This window comes from Ylistrum balloti, unplaced genomic scaffold (assembly GCF_031769215.1).
Source record: "Ylistrum balloti isolate Yb309-2 unplaced genomic scaffold, AGI_CSIRO_Ybal_v1 Utg369668, whole genome shotgun sequence".
NCBI classification, from domain to species: domain Eukaryota; kingdom Metazoa; phylum Mollusca; class Bivalvia; order Pectinida; family Pectinidae; genus Ylistrum; species Ylistrum balloti.
In genome coordinates, this window is record NW_026781915.1 from 347,294 (window position 1) to 368,844 (window position 21,551).

General features: G+C 35.7%; 1 protein-coding gene across 1 annotated transcript in view; it reads left to right on the top strand.

Annotated features, from left to right (window-relative positions):
- LOC132560928 (SCO-spondin-like) overlaps positions 1 to 18,979 on the top strand; it is a 34,112-nt gene extending 15,133 nt beyond the window's left edge. The window contains exons 17-33 of the mRNA XM_060225634.1: positions 1,090 to 1,254; positions 2,000 to 2,164; positions 2,733 to 2,897; positions 3,709 to 3,873; positions 5,039 to 5,203; positions 5,424 to 5,588; positions 5,971 to 6,135; positions 6,706 to 6,870; positions 7,272 to 7,436; positions 7,726 to 7,890; positions 8,147 to 8,311; positions 9,291 to 9,455; positions 10,303 to 10,467; positions 13,239 to 13,415; positions 14,125 to 14,277; positions 15,137 to 15,592; positions 18,912 to 18,979. Coding sequence (XP_060081617.1) covers positions 1,090 to 1,254; positions 2,000 to 2,164; positions 2,733 to 2,897; positions 3,709 to 3,873; positions 5,039 to 5,203; positions 5,424 to 5,588; positions 5,971 to 6,135; positions 6,706 to 6,870; positions 7,272 to 7,436; positions 7,726 to 7,890; positions 8,147 to 8,311; positions 9,291 to 9,455; positions 10,303 to 10,467; positions 13,239 to 13,415; positions 14,125 to 14,277; positions 15,137 to 15,592; positions 18,912 to 18,979 — 2,999 coding nt within the window. The remainder of the gene's footprint in view (positions 1 to 1,089; positions 1,255 to 1,999; positions 2,165 to 2,732; positions 2,898 to 3,708; positions 3,874 to 5,038; positions 5,204 to 5,423; positions 5,589 to 5,970; positions 6,136 to 6,705; positions 6,871 to 7,271; positions 7,437 to 7,725; positions 7,891 to 8,146; positions 8,312 to 9,290; positions 9,456 to 10,302; positions 10,468 to 13,238; positions 13,416 to 14,124; positions 14,278 to 15,136; positions 15,593 to 18,911) is intronic.
- The last annotated feature ends 2,572 nt before the right edge of the window (positions 18,980 to 21,551 follow it).

Here is a 21,551-nt window from a genome sequence, read left to right on the forward strand (position 1 = left end):
TATTTATTTTCGTAACTCTGTACTCTCCTGATCTTGTATAACGTATCTCTCTTGTCAACTTTATACTACTGTGCGGCTTATGTTTAAACTGCTATTCAGTCATGGCTAAGTCTAAATGGATCTTACAACGAATTTTCGATGCATTGATCCAAATCAGACGAGTTTCTAAAGTTAAAATAATGATTTTCTCCTTAGCATATGGATGCTGAAGTCCTTCATCGCTGTACTAAACGTTGTATCTCTAAATAACATTACTGTGGTTGTTTTCAGTGTGATTTACAATTTTGTTATGATAGATATGACAAGTATTAACGGTTAGCTTGAATGCTGATCATAACCTGTCAGGCAAGGTCAAATTTGATGTAACTACAGAAAATAGCAGAAATCCAGGGTTCGTCCAATAAACATTTTTGTTCAAAGATAACCATGACTGATTATTGCAAATAACATACATATCTCTACCACCATGTTGATGGTATATTACCGTGTTCTCAGGCCTGCAGGTACCTGAAAATGTAGCCATGTTTGCTTGGTGTACATTACCCTAAATTTACCTGTACAAATTACGTAAATTTAGGGTTGTTAAAAAACTATATTGGTGATATTCAACATGGTCATATCTGAATATTGCATGTTGTATTCCTATATCATAAATATTGTAGTGCTTCAATAGAATTGCTATATATTATCACTCGGCTTCTTAGACAACATGCCTAGCTGCTTATAACTATCCACTCTTTATAGACAGCATATAGATCTGCTTACTATTCTATATAGATATTGATTCACATCTTTGTAGACTGATACCAATAATCAATTTGGAATTCTGATTACTGTCTTCAAGAGATACTGTGAAACAAAAAGGATAATACTTAAATGACAACAGAATGTTTTATCATCAATATTATTAAAATTGATTGAAATCAAATGAATTCCAAAATGATTATTGTTGAATATGTAGTCGTTGCTTTGCTTTAAATGATTGGCTTCATGACAGTAAAAAAAATCATAATACCAAACAAGGAAATTTGGACTGGCATGTTAAATAGAAGATGCAGCCACCGGAAGTGTGTTAGTTGTAATTTATAGCTGATGGCGTATGGCTGCCATGGGCTACATGGTCAGCATGTGACGTCACCTGTGGATTTGGAACTAAATATCGAGAACGTCAGTGTGACGGTCCTTCAGACGGTGGAAAAAACTGTACTGGAGATTGGCAAGAATCTGATAGATGTTTCCAAGCAAACTGTCCAGGTATGTCATGGAACAGCTAACGTTCAATATGAATAACTATTAACGTTAAATGTACAAGTTTAAGTGCTTATCTTATATTGAGCTTTTCGAGATGAAGTCATTGCGCTAAATTAAGTTTACAATATGCTAGCTAATGTTATCTAACACCAAATGTTTCTTTATGTAAAAACGAATATCAACAGACAACAAACTCAAAATCTACAAAACAATGGAAATTATGAACAATACACAGAGACTCCTGAAAAAACCGAAGGAGAATAAGACCAGGTGTTCCGGAAGAGTAACTTTCTTCTGTTTATTCGATGACATACGACATGTAAATCTTGATCAATATAAATGATATAATGCCTTCAAATGAGATCAATGAACAAAAAGTAAAAACTAGCATATAAGCGGGCATCAAATAGATCCAGCTTCACATCGCAAAAAGAAACAGAATAGATAGTTAGCGACAAATAAACAGCATAGAAAATTTCAAATGTCTTTATATCACACTTTAAAATCACAATCAGTGCAGCAAACATTTTCCATATTCTTTATCAAATTCAGTCTGTTGACATCCTGTGCCATTAGTTATCAAACTATAACGAAAACGCGTCTTACCTTACTTCAAACTGTAACTATTGAAATATGTTAACAATTTGACCTTTTTCACACTTGTCTGGTCTCTTTCGTTGAACGACAATATCCTCACTACTTCCTCGGCTACATAGTTATACTTACTGTGTTTCTCAATCTTTCGCAGTGGACGGTATCTATACATCATGGACGGGTTGGTCTCAATGCCCAGTGAGCTGTGGTGGCGCCCAAGAGGTTAGAAGCAGGACTTGCTTTGGTCCCTACTTTGGGGGTCTGGATTGTCAAGGTGACGATTCAGAGGTCAGAAACTGTAACATCGAACCCTGTCCAGGTAATTTATACGAAAATCTACACCTCATTGACTAGATAACTCAATCCAAAATCGTGTATACTTCAACAATAAACTATAACCAGATGGGATATATAGTTGATATGAAATGGCGCCCGTTAGTTTACATAGAACGACCTCGAATATATCAGTATATTGATACCGAAAACGACCGGTGTCCAGTGTTGTTTACATGAAAGATATCTAGATTTAGACAAGCTGAATCACTGTCAGTTGAGGTATACAGGTTCACATACTCCAGTTTGGCATAATATTGATATATAGGCTAATGGATCATAGACTATAAATATTAGATTTTTATCTACCAGGATTAGTTTTCGTAAACGTCTCACCTTGACCGCCTGAAGTGTATTCATACGCTTTACCAAATGGATGTGTAAAGGTTGATATACTTCCACCTGGTTTACCTAAAACGAAACGGGAGAGTGAAAATAGAATGGAAATATGTCATCTATTTTAACTCCGTTGAAATATGATTGAGGGACTATGATATCTTTTCTAAAGGCAAACGATTGAAATTTGTATTTAATTTGCGGTTCCTATGTTTCAGTGGACGGGGACTGGAGTTTGTGGTCGATGTGGGACGTATGTACCCAAACATGTGGAGGCGGAACCAAATACCGCTATCGTATTTGTTCCTTTGGTGCGCATGGTGGGTCCAATTGTACCGGACCGCCAGAAGAGTTTGCTCCATGTAATGAGCAAGACTGCCCCAGTAAGAATAACTATGTCATCTATTATTGTGATAAAGTTTTAAAATCCACATGAAATATATAAACATGTAACTACCATATATCATTAGATTTAAACAAAAAAGAACTTAAAATAAAAACTTTAAGCATCATATTAATTCCTTGATAAACTGTACTCTTTAATGGTCAATCAGAGCCAAATGCTGTTATATAAGTATGTGACATATTATCATAACTTGCATCAAGTACTTAATAGTGATCATTATTGTTACTGTTGTTACCTATTGTTAAAGTATGCTTTGTTAATATTTTTCAGAATGTGACGAGATAGATAGATCAGTATGGTTTGTTTCCAAGTTAACCTGACATAGCTCGTCAGTTAGAATTATAATTTAATTGCAGGTTTATATCCGCTTGTTTAGAACATAGTGACCCGTAGTTTGCTTCGGATGCTTTGTAACAAAATGTATAAACACGCGTTGCATAGTCCATGTCCCTAGTACCACAAGACATATACTGTACTAAGCTATCACTGTGTAATTATAAAGACACAGTTCACAACTCCACTTTACACAACATTACCGACTGAACTGTCCACGTGTCGCAAAATGATTTAAATACGATCTTATACCACCACAAAACAGAAATTTTCGATTTCTTCGTATGATTGTGAAAATATTTGATTTCTCAGGCTCATCTACTTTCCTAGTGATACATTTAGTCTCCCTGATTTGATTTTGCGGTCACGAATCGAAGAGTTCAGTGCGGATTATCAAGTGTAAAGCATAAAAATTGTTTCGTTATATCATTGTTCAGTATATATCCTGCTTTTAGTTGATGGTCTATTCAACGAATGGATGGAGTGGGGTGCATGTTCCGAGAGCTGTGGAGACGGACTGCGTCTGCGTGAACGAACATGTGACGGGCCGTACAATGGTGGATTGAACTGTTCCGGGTCGTGGACTGACGTTGGGGACTGTAACTTACGACCATGTCCTGGTGCTGTACATCTCTGTGTCATCCTAAACCCTTATAAGATCACATAGGTCTATAGGACAACCAAAAGCAGCATTTCATATTGATAAGAATACATTTATCTTATTATCTTAACGGGTGTTAAGTTCACTTGTATGGCCTTTCAACGGTCGACAACGGTTATCCATTGAAACGGTCCATATTTACAAGAAAACCTCATACAAACCGTCCATATTTATAGAGGAACAACCAAACCACTTGTCTTTACTTATAAGAAACCCATACCAATCGTTGAAAATTATAGGAAAACTCATACAAACTGACCGCTTCCTTTTATAGACAAAACCCTAACTAATTGTCTGTATTATTCAACCAACTAATACCAACAGGCTTTATCTCTATGAAAACCTATACCAAGCATTTGTATTTATAGGAAATTCCACACCAACCATCTCTTCTTATAGACGAATCCACACCAACTGTCAATATTTACAGATAAAACCATACCAATATTTTAGAAAAAGTTTATTTAATTCGTTTATATTTATGACTACTTAATGACACAATTCTTAATATTCTACACATGAAACATCACAAAAAAGGAAAGAATTTATTTACTTCCCATTTTCCAGCCGATAGCTTAATCAAATCACAGAGAGTAATTAAATTCTTATCTCTTATCAAATTTTGCTATGTAAGTTTATATATATTTTTTAGACTCTCTTACAGATTTTGTTTTTTAAATATTTTCAACTTTTACATTATCTTACATTATCTTACATTATCTTACATTATTTTACATTATTTTACATTATCTTACATTATCTTTTGCATGATAGTGCTTCTTCTTTTAGACTTTAAATGCTATGAAATCTCTAAATATCCCTTCTTCAACTCTCTTCCTTTTCTAATTCATGACCTGATTTAGAAGTAGAGTATCTCTCTAAATAACTATAATATTATGTAGTTTTATAGTCCTCCGTTGTTGTGTTTTAATGATATTATACTTTAAATATTCTAGTCTTCTCGACTGTTCACTAATTTCCTTACATTTCAATATATTTTTTGCTGTTCGGAGTACTTAATGCCGAATCTATTCACTAATAACGTTTAAACGGAACCAAGTAATTATCGGGTCGTACTTTATACGGCTTTTCTCTTTTTTTCTAATTGCTATCAATGCTTTCAGTCGACGGTAACTTCACGGAGTGGATGGACTGGTCTGAGTGTAGTCTCACATGTGGAGGTGGCAATCGAACCCGAGAACGGGAATGTGTGGGAACTATGTACGGCGGAAAACTGTGTGAAGGACAATACAACCAGACCGAAGGGTGTAATTCCCATGAATGTCCCAGTAAGTGTTATAACTCTGAATCTACGATGTACCCAATGAGTTAAAAACTTATTGATAAGTATTGAAATTAGATATTGGTGTTAAAAATGTTTATTTTTTGTCGATTGCAAGAATATTGTCAATGGGTAAAAGATTTGCAATGCTACTGATTGAAAAAGAACTTAATACGACCATATTAATGTATTTACTATCTTATGTTATGTTAACTGATTTTCTACAGTTGACGGTGTATGGGAATTGTGGGGCACTTGGGGAGAGTGCAGCGTCACTTGCGCTAATGGCACACAATGGCGTGACAGGGGCTGTATCGGCCCCTTTTACGGAGGGGCAAACTGTAGTGGACCTACAAATAGCAGTCAGGACTGCTACCCGAGGCCATGTCCAGGTGAGAAAAATTAATTAAATTATGCATCAGTGTGACTGGTGCCTGACTGTCACCTCATAATCTTTATATAGGACAAATGGAAAGAGGTTGGTGAACATAATTCATTCCATTGCCTTATTACATTATCTATAAACTTACAAACACATTCTGGGAGCAGTGACTATCGTTAAAGTATGGTTTAGATAGTCAGCAAATTTTGAATTGATGTATATATGAAAATTGCATTGAGATATCATGTTATAGTATTTCATACAAAAAGTATTTGTCAGCCTATTTCTAATTCAATATTTGATAAGGCACAAATTGGAAATATCAAATATTCAGCCATAAACTTGGTGCTAGATAGATCAAACAGGTAAATCCTTAAATTGTACTTTGTCAGTTGCCGGTGTTTGGGAGAGTTGGGGAAACTGGGGCATGTGCAATGTCACGTGCGGAGGCGGAGAACAAATGCGGTCACGTGATTGTCATGGCCCTTTCTATGGCGGCGAGGATTGTCAAGGCAGTAATGACGATTTCCAGGTCTGCAACGAGCAAGAATGTCCAAGTATGTATAAGATACTGACTTCTTACTACAAATGTACAAAGTGTAACATATTTGTTTATACACCGTCGAATAAGTCTTCTGTAGAAAAAAGGTTGTATAAAATACACAGTGAATAGTGCATTTAATACCAATCAAATTTAGAATCAGAGCTGCAAAATGAAGCAAACTGTGCCATACAGTTGTTTCGTCCTTCTAGAAACCATGAGTAAAATTATGTGCGTTTTACCTGGTATTAAATCTTAACGCGTATGTATGAAACAAAATAAGCAGAGATACAAAGGTAGGGTTATTATGACTACATGCATCTGCACGAGTACCTGGAATGCAGGTGTATAAGTTACATGTTGTCGATTGGTTGTTTTGAGAGGTATCACCCATTGAACGGTCATAGCCATTTTGAGTCTTCTTATAGTAGCGTGTGACATACAGAAGACCCGTTGCATGTCATGCAAGGCATTAAATGTGAAATTTCCTGCCCAATGACACAACCACGTTAGCACAGACTAGTCTGTTTCTCAGTTACCTTATAGACATAGGTGTTTACTCATACCTATGTTATCTGTCATGTAGTCGACTGTATCTGGCTGGACTGGTCTGACTGGGATGAATGTAGCGTGACCTGTGGTGGAGGAAACCACTCGCGGTACCGAGATGAATATGGACCGTTCTACGGGGGACCGAACTGTACCGGCCCGGACCAAGAAACCAAAGACTGCAGCACTCACTTCTGTCCAGGTAGGTACTTTTGTGTCAAATACATTTTCTTATTGTGTTTTATTTCGTAAGTAATATTTTACAACTATTATTTTATAAAGGAAACAAATCTGTATTGGTGAATGTTTTCGATACAATAAATATTATAACTAACTTTATATTACGAACTGTATAGCCAGTAAGGTGTGTAAATGAAACAATGGTATGTTTCCAAAGCAATCGGTGTTAAACTAATCTTCATCTTTACAGGTTATGAGCTCTGCGGAATGATAACCCTTGCAGGAAGGGGGTAATGGCTTTTCTTTCCTTAGATGTGATCAGTTTATACTTGAGTGGTGTTCTTAGCATTCAACATTTCTTACAGCGAATATTTTATCATTATTCTGTCGTTTTCTTCATTCCTGACGCCTACGGTGTTTCAGTGGACGGCGTTTTCACATCCTGGAGTGACTGGTATCATTGTAACGTAACTTGTGGAGGTGGCATCCAGTGGCGTAATCGCACGTGCGACGGTCCCTATCATGGCGGGACAGACTGTCTGGACGACTATGAGAGTTCCAGAGACTGCAATATGCAGGAGTGTCCAAGTAAGCATTTTACTTTATACGAATACCACAAGATACTTCCTGCATCCTAGTTTTCATAACAGTATATCTGAAATCTGGGACATGTGTCTTTACACGTTTATGAACATTTATCAATGTGTGGGATAGTTTTATCCCAGCTCTGTTTACCTTGGGATCACCATATGAAGTATGTGAGAATTATTATATTTCGTTCCGATAATAATTTTATTTTAAAACTAAACCAGTTTAAGCATTGACATATTTCATTACATCATAATGCAATGATCATATATTTTCGAAATATTCACAGTCGACGGCATCTTTACCGATTGGTCAGACTGGTTTTCGTGTAACGTCACGTGCGGTGGTGGAGAAAAGTGGCGAAATAGATCATGTGATGGACCTTTTCATGGTGGAGCGGACTGTGAAGGCAAATATGAGGACAACACCGAGTGTAACACACAGGAATGCCCGAGTAAGTTGGATTCGCTGTATGTGTATACTTCTCAATAATTACTTATATATTTGTCTCTTAAAGGTATTTGTGGAACATCCGCGAAACATTACAAAACTAAAAAAAAATCTTAAATCAGTAAGGAATAACTGCCTTTAAAATATCTTTATATAATTGTATAACATTTGCAGCGGTTTCCGCATCGCCATAGAAACTACCTATCATTATTCATGAACTTGTATAACTGTTTTTCACTTTAATGATGGTTTTGTATCAGTTGATGGTGTGTTTATGGCATGGATGGAGTGGGGCCAGTGCAATGTGACATGCGGCGGAGGCGGTCGTTACCGTTACAGAGACTGTGACGGTCCCTACTATGGTGGTGCTAACTGTTCCGATCCCTGGGTCGACTACCAGGACTGTAACACACAAAACTGCCCTGGTCAGAACCGATGGATTCCACTTTTGTTTTCTTCTTTTTTCAGATTTATATGCTCTTCAAAGCTTTGGAATGTTGGGATGGGGTTTTGCACATATATCCGTTCATGTGCACGACTCTTTCCCGAACTTATGTCCTTGCCTCCAATTATCATACTGGCACTGCATTTTCCCCTATTACCATACTTAAATCACTCTGGTTGTTCACACTCCTCATACGCTGCACAAACATCTTCACTACTAACATCCATGATATGCCTCCTTCATCGTATTTTTCCTTTTGTAATGGCCACTGAGGAAACTATTACCACGGGTAGTTAGTAAGTGGTACTAGTAGCCTTGTTTGGCTCTTTTTTTTAATGTAGAATGTAATTATAAAAATATATATTCTTTAACAGATAAAGAATTTTGTAAATCAAATACTCTATTGTCTCTATTGTAATAATTTCATTTTAAAGTAAGTTTGACTATTATCTAACCATTGATATTTATGTATTATGATTACTTTTTTCCAGATAATTAATGGAATGAAAAGAAATATTTGTATCGATAGTATTAAAGTATATTGACTAATTGGATTAATTGTTTCTAAACTTTTTAATTGACATTGACATCCAATCTGAAATAATGTGCCTTATGTTGATAAAACTGAGATTTAAAATCGAAAGTGTTTGATAATCATATCATCATATTTACGATATGTTTAAATAGAGAAGTATTTAAATATTTCATATAAAGACATTTTGACAACTTTGATATAAAAACTTATCGATGTATCTGTAATGATTTTCAACTGTTACTGCTACAATTAATGTAATTTGTTCGTATTAATTCTGTATTATTATATCAATTTAAATTAATGAATAAAAATAAATGGGCTTTTGCTTTTTATTATTTTAATTGTAAAAATGTAATCAACTTTGTTGAATTTCTGTATGAAAATAAGTTATATGCCGCCGTTCTTAAAGTGATATACATTACAGTCGACGGTTTCTTTCTGGAGTGGACTATGTGGGGTCCATGCAGTACCACGTGTGGAGGAGGGAGCCAGATACGGACACGTCAGTGTAATGACCCACTGTACGGTGGTGCTGATTGTGTGGGCGAATACAACCAGACACGTGATTGTAACATGCACAACTGTCCTAGTAAGCATTGATACACTTACAACATGACATGTACGAAAAATCACTTAATAAACAGAGTTTCAATATACATGTTCTCCAGTCATGATCAACAAAATATCTATATAGTGTGTAATCTTAGAGAGACACGGAATGTACGACCCTGTAACACACAACTGTTCGCGAAAGTATTGATACGCCTAAAACTAGACATAATACTCAAAACTTTCAACGGTCCACGTGATTATTAAAACGCCTGCAATCATATAAAAGGCTGTAATACAAATAACTTTCCGCACATGTATTTGACTCACCTACAATCAGATGCACGACTGCAATACACCTTTTCCCCAATACGTATTGATAAACTTTGCACCAGACAAGACTGAAACACTCAGTTCCATAAGTATTGATACAAATACTGTAAACAGATACATAAAAGACTCCTCAAAAAAGAGTACCTCATATCAAGTCAGTCTCGTGGTTTGTAAGGGCATATCCTGAAGTATGTACACACAGTTTATTCAGGCGCTATCCGTCCAATCATGAGTGATGAATTAGCTTTCTCATTTAATATCATCTAACGTGCACCATTGCGGTAATACCACTAACTAAAGAGTTCCATAAGTATTGATACAAATACTGTAAACAGATACATAAAAGACTCCTCAAAAAAGAGTACCTCATATCAAGTCAGTCTCGTGGTTTGTAAGGGCATCTCCTGAAGTATGTCATCTAACGTGCACCATTGCGGTAATACCACTAACTAAAGAGTCAAAACATATTTAAATGCTAACTATGTAGAATCTAATTGATCTGGCTATAGGCTAGCATCATTACATGTATCACGGTTGTGTTATTTCCTTTACAGTCAATGGTATCTGGCTGAGCTGGAGCGATTGGGGCGAATGTAGCGTCACCTGTGGCGGAGGACTGCAAAACCGGAACCGGACATGTGATGGTCCATATTATGGCGGCAATCCATGTCAAGGAGTTGATAACGAGGATCAAATTTGTTCAACGAACTTGTGTCCGAGTAAGGTTTGATGTTTGATCTGAATCAGAAAAACGCTTGATTGTTGACACTTATGCAATATTAGCTAAGAAGATTCGATATTTTTCAAAAGCAAGTAAAATAATTAGTTCAATAACGTGATTAAATCAGTACGTTTTGTTTGGTTTTCTTGCATTTTGCACATTGGCTTATTATTTCGTACCTGTTTTTGAGTGGGTAACCTACAAAATATAGCAAATAAATTGTAAATAATTACATTAAGATTTAAATATTCATGAAATATTTCGATTTTGTTTTTCAGATATTTTTCATCGCCGTGTTTTGTGCGGTGACATGTTAATATTTTGTTTTCCTTTATATTAAACTTGTAGCCTCATTATCCTCCTACTGTTCAATGTAATACCTCCGTGCACCCTCATATGATGTCTTCGATCCAAATTTCTATCTGGTTCCCAATTTCTTGCTTTCACGCTTTGCTATGCACATTAACTCGGCTTTGATATTTGCTGTTAAAATGCTGATGTATGATGTAAATCTGACAGTAGTTGGCCCTTTTGCCGGCTCATTGTCACTTTTGTATTTCTGTATTTACACTGTCGACATCGAAAAAGTATGAAGTTAAAAGTCGGATTGAGAGAACACAATGCCGTAATTATTCTGGTTTGTATTTCCTCTGACACTAGACGTTAGACAATGTGCCGGACTGTCTTGTTTGGAGCCAGAGCGTAACAGATGGGGACACGGGATTCTTCGACACCTCTTGGTGTCATTAACTATTCTCTGTAATTGACCAAATAAATCGGCAGTGACGTCACCTCCTCCTTACTTATATTGATCTTTGTTCATCCCAAACCACCACTAATTTTGTCTCAAATTTCTTTTTTTGCACAGTTGATTAGTTAATGATTTTATCTAGTGTAAAATTTCCCGATTAAGCTGGTGCTATTTTTAAAACAATTGAAAAGCCGCACGTTTGACCTAACTGGGCTACCGTCATTTGTTTTTTTCTTTCCTAGATTAATATGTTATTCACGAAATCTTGTTCTGCCGAATTAAAACAACACACTGACGTTTCTCATTTTATGGTTCCTTTTGTTCTGAAATTGTGGTATGTGGTATTAGGACTTAATATCCCTCATGAAATGGCGTCAAACACAAACTAGTCCGAAGGGATGCGACTATCTATCCGCGATAAAATTTTTGTTTTGGTTGCGGACAATTCCTTCCTATATGAAAAATTCTACCGACCCCGATAAGGGTTGGCATTCAGGCTATGCTTTATATAGTTTACGTCAGCGCGGTAGTTATAAATGAAACATCGATGGAAAGATAAATATTTTCCCTCCGACTTGCATGTGTGTCAAAGCAGTTAAATGTTGTAATCAAAGTATTTCCACTCTCCAAATAACTTTACCCTCCAGCATATTTACAATGCCAACCACTAAGCGGAATCGTTTTGGAGTTGCTCTTGTAATGTACCACTGTCAATCTCGCGGGAGTTTACTTTACGGTAGGTTTACTTACTGTCACAACTCTATACCCCTCATAGTGGCGGCAATTGTCAATATGCTGGAAGGTAAGTTGTTTGGAGAAATGAGAGAAAATACTTAGTTTACAACATTTAACAATTTTGACACACACGCAAGTCAGTAGAAAAACTATTTATCTTTCCATCGACGTATGACTTATTACTATCGCATTATTGAAATCTATATACAACATTGCCTGGGTTTCGACCTGTGCTGGGATCGCCAGAATCTGGCGTTTTTACATAGATAGGAATTCTTACTATCGTTCTCGACCAAGACAAAAACAAAATCGATGTTAGATAGTCGGAATCCTTCGGACTAACAAAAAGTGAGAAGTTTGGGATTGTTATGCAATATATTAATATAAGTATATAATAATGCACGGTAGGTTTTGTTTCATCGCCGATGTGATTGGTCAATACCCCAAGTGGTTTCTGAGGGTTCCACGTGGTTTTTTTTTTAAAAAGTAGTACGCTCTGACTGTACACTTGACATCTGTCCGTCTAACGGCGGGTGTAGGAGGCAGAGGAAACCAGAGGAAGTATTATTCACATTGCATTTATGATTGATGTAATGATGATTAACACATCAATATTAAATGTAAACTCTATGGTCTGTTTAGGACATAAGATAACCCTCTCTACTAATGGCACGTCTTATTATAGCTGACAAAGTAAATATATTATGAGGCAGTAACAATACCGTGTTAATGTTTTGTCGATAGGATACAATTTAATAAATCAACTTATAGTAAAATAGAAAACTCGAAATTACAGATGATCCCATGCAAAAAGAAAAAAAGATGAAATGATTCGGAGACATTATTTCAATTACACTCTCAAAACCTCGTTTAATGAAATTTTAATATAGTATTTCATTGTAACCATGAACATTAAAGCATTCCTATTGAAAAGCTGTTAAAATAGATGTTTAATCTAAAAATGAAATGTCCGAAAAGGTATTTTTAAAGTTCGAAATATAATATTATATTAATATTTATATACCTGTGTATGTATTTTTCATTTAAAGATTTTTTTTCTGAGGGAAATAAAGAAATCCATGTGACTTCAATATTCAGAGAAATGTAGGCCATTTTCGCGAGCATCGAAAGTTATAAACATATCTTTAATAAATAATGAAAGACAAGTTCGTTTTTATTTCTTAAGGAAGAAATTAATCTTAATTAACAATTTAAATATGATTTCGTTAAACACCTCAATACATCAAAAATATTTCGTAACTTTACTGTTTATTGGATTTCAGTTCCGGGAGAATGGATGGATTGGTCCTCTTGGAGCATGTGTTCTACGACGTGTGGTGGTGGTGTGAGGGAGAGATCTCGTTTGTGTAACGAGACCTCATATGGCAATCTGACAGCACCTTGTCTCAACAGCAATGTGTCCTCAGAAGCTTGCCACACTTATGCATGCCGGCCATTCGGTTTGTTTAATTGATATGTTTTAGATCTTCTAATCCTGTCAAATAATATCTCAATGATAATCCAATATGCTAACTGTATTTATCAAGACAAAATGAAACAGTAGCACTTTGTTTTGATAACACATATTTCTCTATAAAGTGAAACTGATCATCGATGTGATCTAGATATATTCAGGCTGAAATTAATTAATAAATCTGAAAGAAGAGAGTCTATAGGGTTGCTGATAAATCTTAAGGACACACTCGCTTACGTTAATTATTTTAATTAAATTTATTTTTGGGTGGTGCTAATCTAGTGCGTTTTTCTGTCTTAATATCACTTCCTCCATTAGGAGATAAAAGGGTCTGACGTTTACGTCTTGTTAAGATATCGGTTTATAAAACCGGCCAAAAAATAATCACTGACAAATTAGAACTACCTTACCGGTAGATTTAGAAACATGTTTAAACAATAAGCAACGTGTATTATCTATAATGATCTAACATAACATTTCTAAACTTAACCCAAAGACTCTTTTAACACAGCATTTGTTTTATTGCATTTATACATATAATCTAGTCTTTACACCTATTTTGTACCAAATTATATTTGCAGTCCTCTGTTGTGATGTTCTCACAAAATATTACTTCTCTTAAGAATAATCCTTCAGCTACTTAGCATTTTGTGTGATAATTGGTTTATGTAAAAGACCGTGTTAATTCTTTCCAGCGAGACACTGCAGCGATCTTGCTGTTCGGGGGCTAATTGACTCAACCTTTGTTGAAATACGCCTGTCAGACGTTGAACCTGGAGAAGAGGATATCGGTTATGAAGTGTTCTGTGATATGGAACTGGAGAATGGCGTCGGGGTCACAATCCTTGGTATATATGACTGTCCTGAACACATCATTAATGTACTTCATACTTCCCTGAAAGAATAGTGACAAAAATGTAAAAACAAAATATATATATATATATATATATATATAGCCTGCAAATTCTTTCACGGGCTTTTACAGGAATCAACAAGTTCAAGGCTCTTCGTCGAAGTTTATCAACGTTCAGAATTTACTGCGCAAAATACTGTAGATATCCTTTAAATATTTTATGTGCCAGTTAATATTATAATTTTCAAGGCATAACGAAATTATAAATTATCTAATTAAATACATACCTACATATACTTAGTATTCATATGGATATACATTGTACACTGTGATTATTGTTCTCATTTTTTTTTATATTTTTTCCATTCTCTATAGATAATTTCTCTTTTTGTTCATACATTGCCGTCGCTTTCTCGATCTTAAATAGGAGGTCTTGTTTGCATTTCGAAACATAAAACCACAAGTAAAATATACTTCCTATTCTATTGAGATATGTCAAGTGTTGTACCTTTTCAAATGCGGCGAATATATTCTAAAAAGTAAAAACAACGAATGATTATAAATTCACCAAAGCATTTACAAACCTTAAGTGATTGATGCAAACTATAGATTTGAAGTCCTTATACTTGGAATTAGTAAACTTGCGACGGCGAGGTTCAATATGTTTATGATGAAACTTCTAAAAACGAAGATGGGGGATTAGAGCTAAGTTAGTTGGATCGTCATCTATCTGAGAAATATGTGGGTAAGGATGATACCTCTGTTAGCTTAACTATTCATTATAATTCGAATGAAGATGACATGATCATAAAATGTACATTTTTAAGGAAGGTGACTTTTTTCATCTTTTCCAGAACATAGCGAGATGCGCACCCACTTTGTGAGCGGTTACGAGGGCGCTGGGTCGTATAGGATTATTCCCGAATATGGTAACGGAAATCCGTACATGCCGTTTGCGGAAGCGGCCATGATGGTTGATGCGTCGGCTAATTGTTCTCAGTACGTGGAGTGGGAATGTAAGGGCGCAGTCATCCACAACCCATACAGCTCCCAGTTATATCCGAGTTATACCACCTACTTCATCAACAGAACTAGTCACAGGTCTTACGACGCTTCCGCCGCCGCCAGCTACTTCCCAGGTGGAGAACCCGGAAGCCACATGTGCGCATGCGGAATGGATCACAGCTGCGCTGGAGGCCCAGAAGACAGGTGTAACTGTGACATCAATGACAACACTATTAGAAAAGATTTTGGTAACATAACATACAAACCCGATCTTCCTCTACGAGCGTTCTGTGCTGGTGACACAGGTAAGATATCTAATTTATGTTCTATTTCTCATTCCGATTCAACATCAGATAAAAGTTACTATTCAGAGACAATTTCTTTTATACGTGCTGACTTTAATTAGTTAAAAAAAATATGTATACACGGTGAACTGTATTTAATTTCTCGTCAATAAGAAAGGGGCTGTTGTTCTGTTTTCATAACGAGTTCGTTTTCAAATTCTTCAAATACTTCGCCGTTGAATTGTCAAAAACGGATCATTCATGAAAGACTTGTGTGGATAAAAAGGAGAGATATCATTATACTGTATATGCTGTATACTTATTGTAAATTTACATATTAATCATGTATTGAGATTTCACTAATGACATTATTTTATTATTAATCAATGGTCGTATTTCACGAACGCTGTTCCTTTCAGTTACGGTTTCAAAATTGATAACAGAAGATGGAAAGATAGGAATAAAAAACGTATTGCTTACTTCTTAGAAACAGCTGTACGATACTAGTTGTCTGTCATTACCGAAACAATAGTAACGTCCGGTATGTGGTATCATAATGATATACGGAGTAACACTGTATGGCTATCAATTCCCGGACTTCGAGACAATGAAAACTTCCGAAATTATAATTACTACATCCGGTAGATCGATTTCCGACCACTATTAAATCTAAGTGTGCTTGAAATCAATTATTACTTCCGGTTTGTTGAATTATAATTACTACATCCGGTAGGCTGCAGTAGAGTACGACAAAACTCGATATGTTCCGAGAAAATGACGACTTTCTGTATATGGTTTTATAATTACTACATCCGATAAGTGGCAGTATAGTTCGCTTGTTTGATTTCTATATGTGTCGAGACAAAGACAATTTTCGGTAATAAGTAAGACTACATCCGGTATGTGGGCGCAGTACCAGTAAGTTGTAACTATATCGCATTCAATACGTAAGGGACAATACATTATCAATATTGATATAGAAATTACTATGTAGAGATCAGTATCGTTTAATGTTGCCTTTCTTCTTTCATATATCAATAGAAACAAAGTAAAATCGTATCATTATACTTTAACAAATTTAATTTTTATTCAGTGCTACTTAAGAATAATATTTTAACATAATCAAATAATTACGGATCAAATTAATATTGAAATAAATTAATATATGATTTCATTAAGAGCAATTTTATTCGGTGTTAATTATAACTGAAAACTGTTGTTTTCTATTTTTAACAGATGATTTTCTTTTCAGGAATTAATTATTTGACATTGTGTTTCAGGTAATTTAATGCATAAGAAAAAATATCTTTATCTTAACTTTCATATTAAGATCAATTGGGTAAAATTTGTTTGTAAAAGCAAAATATTAGAGATGATACCTTAATATGTCATGCTCGTACTATTTATTCCACTTGTTGCCATGACTTTTGCGGTCGCTAAACATTGCGAGCCTCTCGTCTTCTCTGACCTTACTGAATGTTGTGTTCCCTCTCCAAGGTAATGTTGCGGAAGCTGCAAATCTCACCGTCGGACCAATCATCTGTTTTGGCCTCGCTTGAAAAGAAGGAAATTAGCCCGGGATATTATAAAACGGAAACCTAATCCGGATATTAAGATGTCGTATATTTTTAGAACGACAAAAATGTCGCGTGATTTTCAAGTGGGCCAATCACTATATTACAAACATCATCAGCACAGATATCACATATTACAGAAGTCACGATATCATTAACGCTTCTGGAATATAGTGACTGGTCCTTTTGAATCTCACGAGACTTTTCTCACGTGTGTTGATGTGTTTGAATTTGAATTTGGAACGTCCATTTTACGGCATGTGTTGTCGATATTTGTAGAAACCCTGTAGAATATTGCCATGTAAATTTCTGTGCAAAGGAGTTTGTCACCTTCCTCCATGTCGCAACCGTTTCCCTCTACGCAGTTTACCTGAATCCTTTTCCCTGCGCTTACTTCCTTTACCTTCGTTCTCCTTACAATATAATATCACTGTATCTAACGTTTCCAACTTTGACTTTTAACTACACAATCATTCAACTGCTTATAGTTATTATACTTCCTATTACCCTACTTACTCACTTCTTACCTTTCTTCATGATCCCTGTCCTATGCTGTCTAGCAGCATATTTCTTACCTACCTACCTACCTACATTCCTACCTATTACCTACCTACTTACCTACATTCCTACCTACTACCTACCTACCTACATTCCTACCTACTACCTACCTACCTACCTACATTACTACCTACTACCTACCTACCCACCTACCTACCTACCTACTACCTACCTACCCACCTACCTTCCTACCTACATACCTACTCTCTATACCTACCTCCTTCTATATATAGCTGCTGAATATTTTTCACTATGAACCGCTTTGTGATGCGCTAAACACATTAGTTAGATACTATCTACACTTGGTTTATCTTCGTAAGTCTCGTACTATTACATCAACTTCTTCTTCTAACGCGTTTTTATATATTAGCTATGAATTCATCAGTTCTGTAGCATCCTCATAGTGTAAAAAAACATATTGTTCTTCAAGAAAAGCATATTCATGGTTACGATATTACTTTCATGTATACGAACTCTTTCCCTCATAAAGAGTATGCTTTTAATATCATTTATGTTATTGCCACCGATTGAAGATTATTATGTATAACATTTGTTAATAAATATTGGTAAAATAATAATATAAAGATAAGACCCCCTGTCCATTCTAATCTATCATATAGTCGGTACTTGATTTGATACTGTGTATATACGTTCATCCCCCCAATTTCCCATTTTACTCTGTTCTTCCCAAAAATATATCGGTGCTAATTTTGTTTCTTGGTCTCTGTCTTTCATTCCAACTATTTATTTTGTGACTATTTAAATCATTAATGCACTAATTTAGAGTACTGAATACCTAGATAAACAATCAAATTTGATTTCAATAAGGTTTTAAAGTAACAAACATGTTTTCGCTTCAAAATAGTTCATTTTAAACTGTAGCGAAATAATTTCATGTAAAACGACACAAAGCAGGATATTGGTATAAACATGTGTTTAACATCCCAATAAAACAAACTTAAACACCAAATATTACACTTTATCTGCATTGCGCATTAAGGAATACATCAGTACATGCGTAAGCCTAGATCCCTAACCAAACCAAACGAAAAGTGTTGCAGTAATACGGTAAGTACACTACACTAGCAATGAAGACGCGCTGATTGGCAACAGTTTGCGCATTAGGTTTCTTCTTCATATTATGTTAGATATATTTGGCGTCAACAGCTACGTAGTTATGACATGAGTATTACCTTTGTTGTAAACAGGAGATGAACGAACAGAAACAGGAAACGCGACGGTAGGGCCTTTGATATGTTTTGGAATATCTTCATAAAGAATACAGAGAGAGAGAAAACAAGTCTCTCTCGATCAGATTGACTATCATTTACTCACCTGAGTCACCAACCTTACCGGCATGTTGTACCCAAACAAATGGCAAATTGTTTAAAGGCAAAGTTCAAAATTTAAACATTCAGCTATCTCTATTGATACAGAATAAAATAAAATCATTACAATGTGAATATGACATTATAAAAGGATATATTCGACTTTAAGCAATATAGCCAGGATCTTGCATTCATATATACCCTAATGACCTTGCATGCAATCTTGTGATGTAAGCACTGCCTGTGACGAAACAAACTCTGATGCATGTACGTTTGTCGGTAGATTACTATTCTTCGCAGCTGTTGATGTGTGTGTTGGTTTTCTTCTATTCCCTCTGAAATATCTAGGCAAACGTGAAGAACTTGGAAATGCTACAGTCGGCCCACTCATCTGTTGGGGAGCAATGGCGTAAGACAATGTTGTAAGAAATCGACCATGAATTGTCTCCCTTACTTCTCCTCCGTACCTTATACCATTGCCCTTAATGAAATTTACGCTTTCATGCTTATAACGAATGTTGCTTTAGTCACGTGTTTTCGTGGTTGTTTGATGCTGACACATCTCTCGCTGCTGCAAACTTTAAGTAAATTCACGTATAACAACACATCCATTTCCTTCCAGAAACACACCTTGATTGCACGGACTGTGAATTTATTCGTTTCCGTTAAAATAATGTCGCCTTTCCGAGAGGGATATTCGATTAATGTGATGGATGGGAGTTTCAGGCGTATAAATATAGCACAAATAAAATTTCCTTCTGGGATGTTGTTTCTCACTGAGAATTCAATTACCTCCAAATTAATGACATAATTAAAGATGTTTAAATAGTTACACCCGTGCCGTGTGTAAAATAAATTTTTTAAGAGATTGTCGTTTTCTCAGTTGATTCCCAATCGAATGCTTTTGCTTTTCTTAAAACTGCGTGAATCGTTTAAGGTTAGCGTTAAATATATAAATATATGACGCAGTATCTTACTGAAATGTCGGCATCTCTAGGGAATCAGATATCGTATTGAAACATTCAAATGATTATTGAGTATGTCATTTTCTTGGAATTATTGAAAACATGCCATCTACTATAACGTATTAATATAACGTTAGATATTCAGACAGCAATCGGGGCTTCTTTGCGTTCAATGTAAGTTGATTAGCACTTGATATGTGGTATACTCGGTATACGTGTCACGGTGCAGTCGTTACGTAATCTTATTGTACAGTTTCAAGGTCACTGCCAGAATAGTTACGTATACGATATCACAGTATTACCCACTTCTTTAGACTTCTTTTGACTTGCGTGTATTCGAGATGGAGAATTTTTTGTTGAGTCGTTGGCTGGTGAAGGTCATTCGATAACAAAATAAACAAATGCTGTCTCGTATTTAGTTCTCATACCCTGTCTCCAAACGAGATTAGTTCTCCATTTCTTAAGCAATTGGGAGTTCCTCTTTACCAGAAATTAGAAATTGCTTTCGACGAGGGTTAGCTTCTGGAAACATTTCGGCTGCATTGGTTTAACTTCCGATTCTGAATAGTTTACGACATCTTACGTAAGTTGAAAACCCGTCAAGGCATAGGTAGAGTACCGGCTTACCGATCTTCTTGACAACCATTTTCAGGTTCTTATTTGTCAAGGTGAACCATTGTGTGGCCGTTCTATATATTCTAACGTTGACTTTGTATTCTGAAGGGACAACATAGCGATATATCTTCTTCAACTACTGACACTGTTAAGGAAACTTTGTAATTATCATTTTATCGTTAGAATTTCTATTATGTCAAACTCGTCGCACAAGGTTTCGTGTAAAGTGGAGTATGTAATGTTGCTTGTGTTCTTACACACTTAATCTATCATATAACCTTTCCCAAATAAGTTATTTTAACTTATGCAAACCATTCCTGTCGACGCGGACGTAAGCGCGCGAATTACCCTACCGTGGGAGGAAAGCGGTGTACCCATGAAAAAAATACGTCAGACAGGTGACCCCTTTTTACGCCTAGTCGAGGAATCGAACCACCGGCGGCTATATGAAAGGCGAGTGCTATACCACTTCGCCACCCGACCGCCAAGCCTTGAAATGGATGATACTGGTACTAGTTTTTGAATTTCATTTCAATCAACAATATATACCTAAGATGAATTCTACATCTACAAAGATACGCCTTCTAATCCTGAAAGTAATCGAGTATTCTTCTTTGACTTATGCCTAGAGTAAACTGAACAGTATGATGTCCATCAAACAGTGATCAAATAGGCGACATTTTTCTCTTGTTATCCACTATCTGGAAATTAAAAAAAAATCACTGCAATATCTTTGTTAATTGTTTTTTCAACAATTTCGTTTGTCGACAGTGACCGTAATATATGGCTCTGCTGAAATAATTTAATACTAAGGATAACATCCACGGTAAAACTCAAAAACATTTTTTTCTTTCGCGTTATTTATCATGTTCTTGACCTCTAGTATCAGACAAGTATATCAAACTATATTGTTTCATAGTCTACATGAGAGATGTGTAAT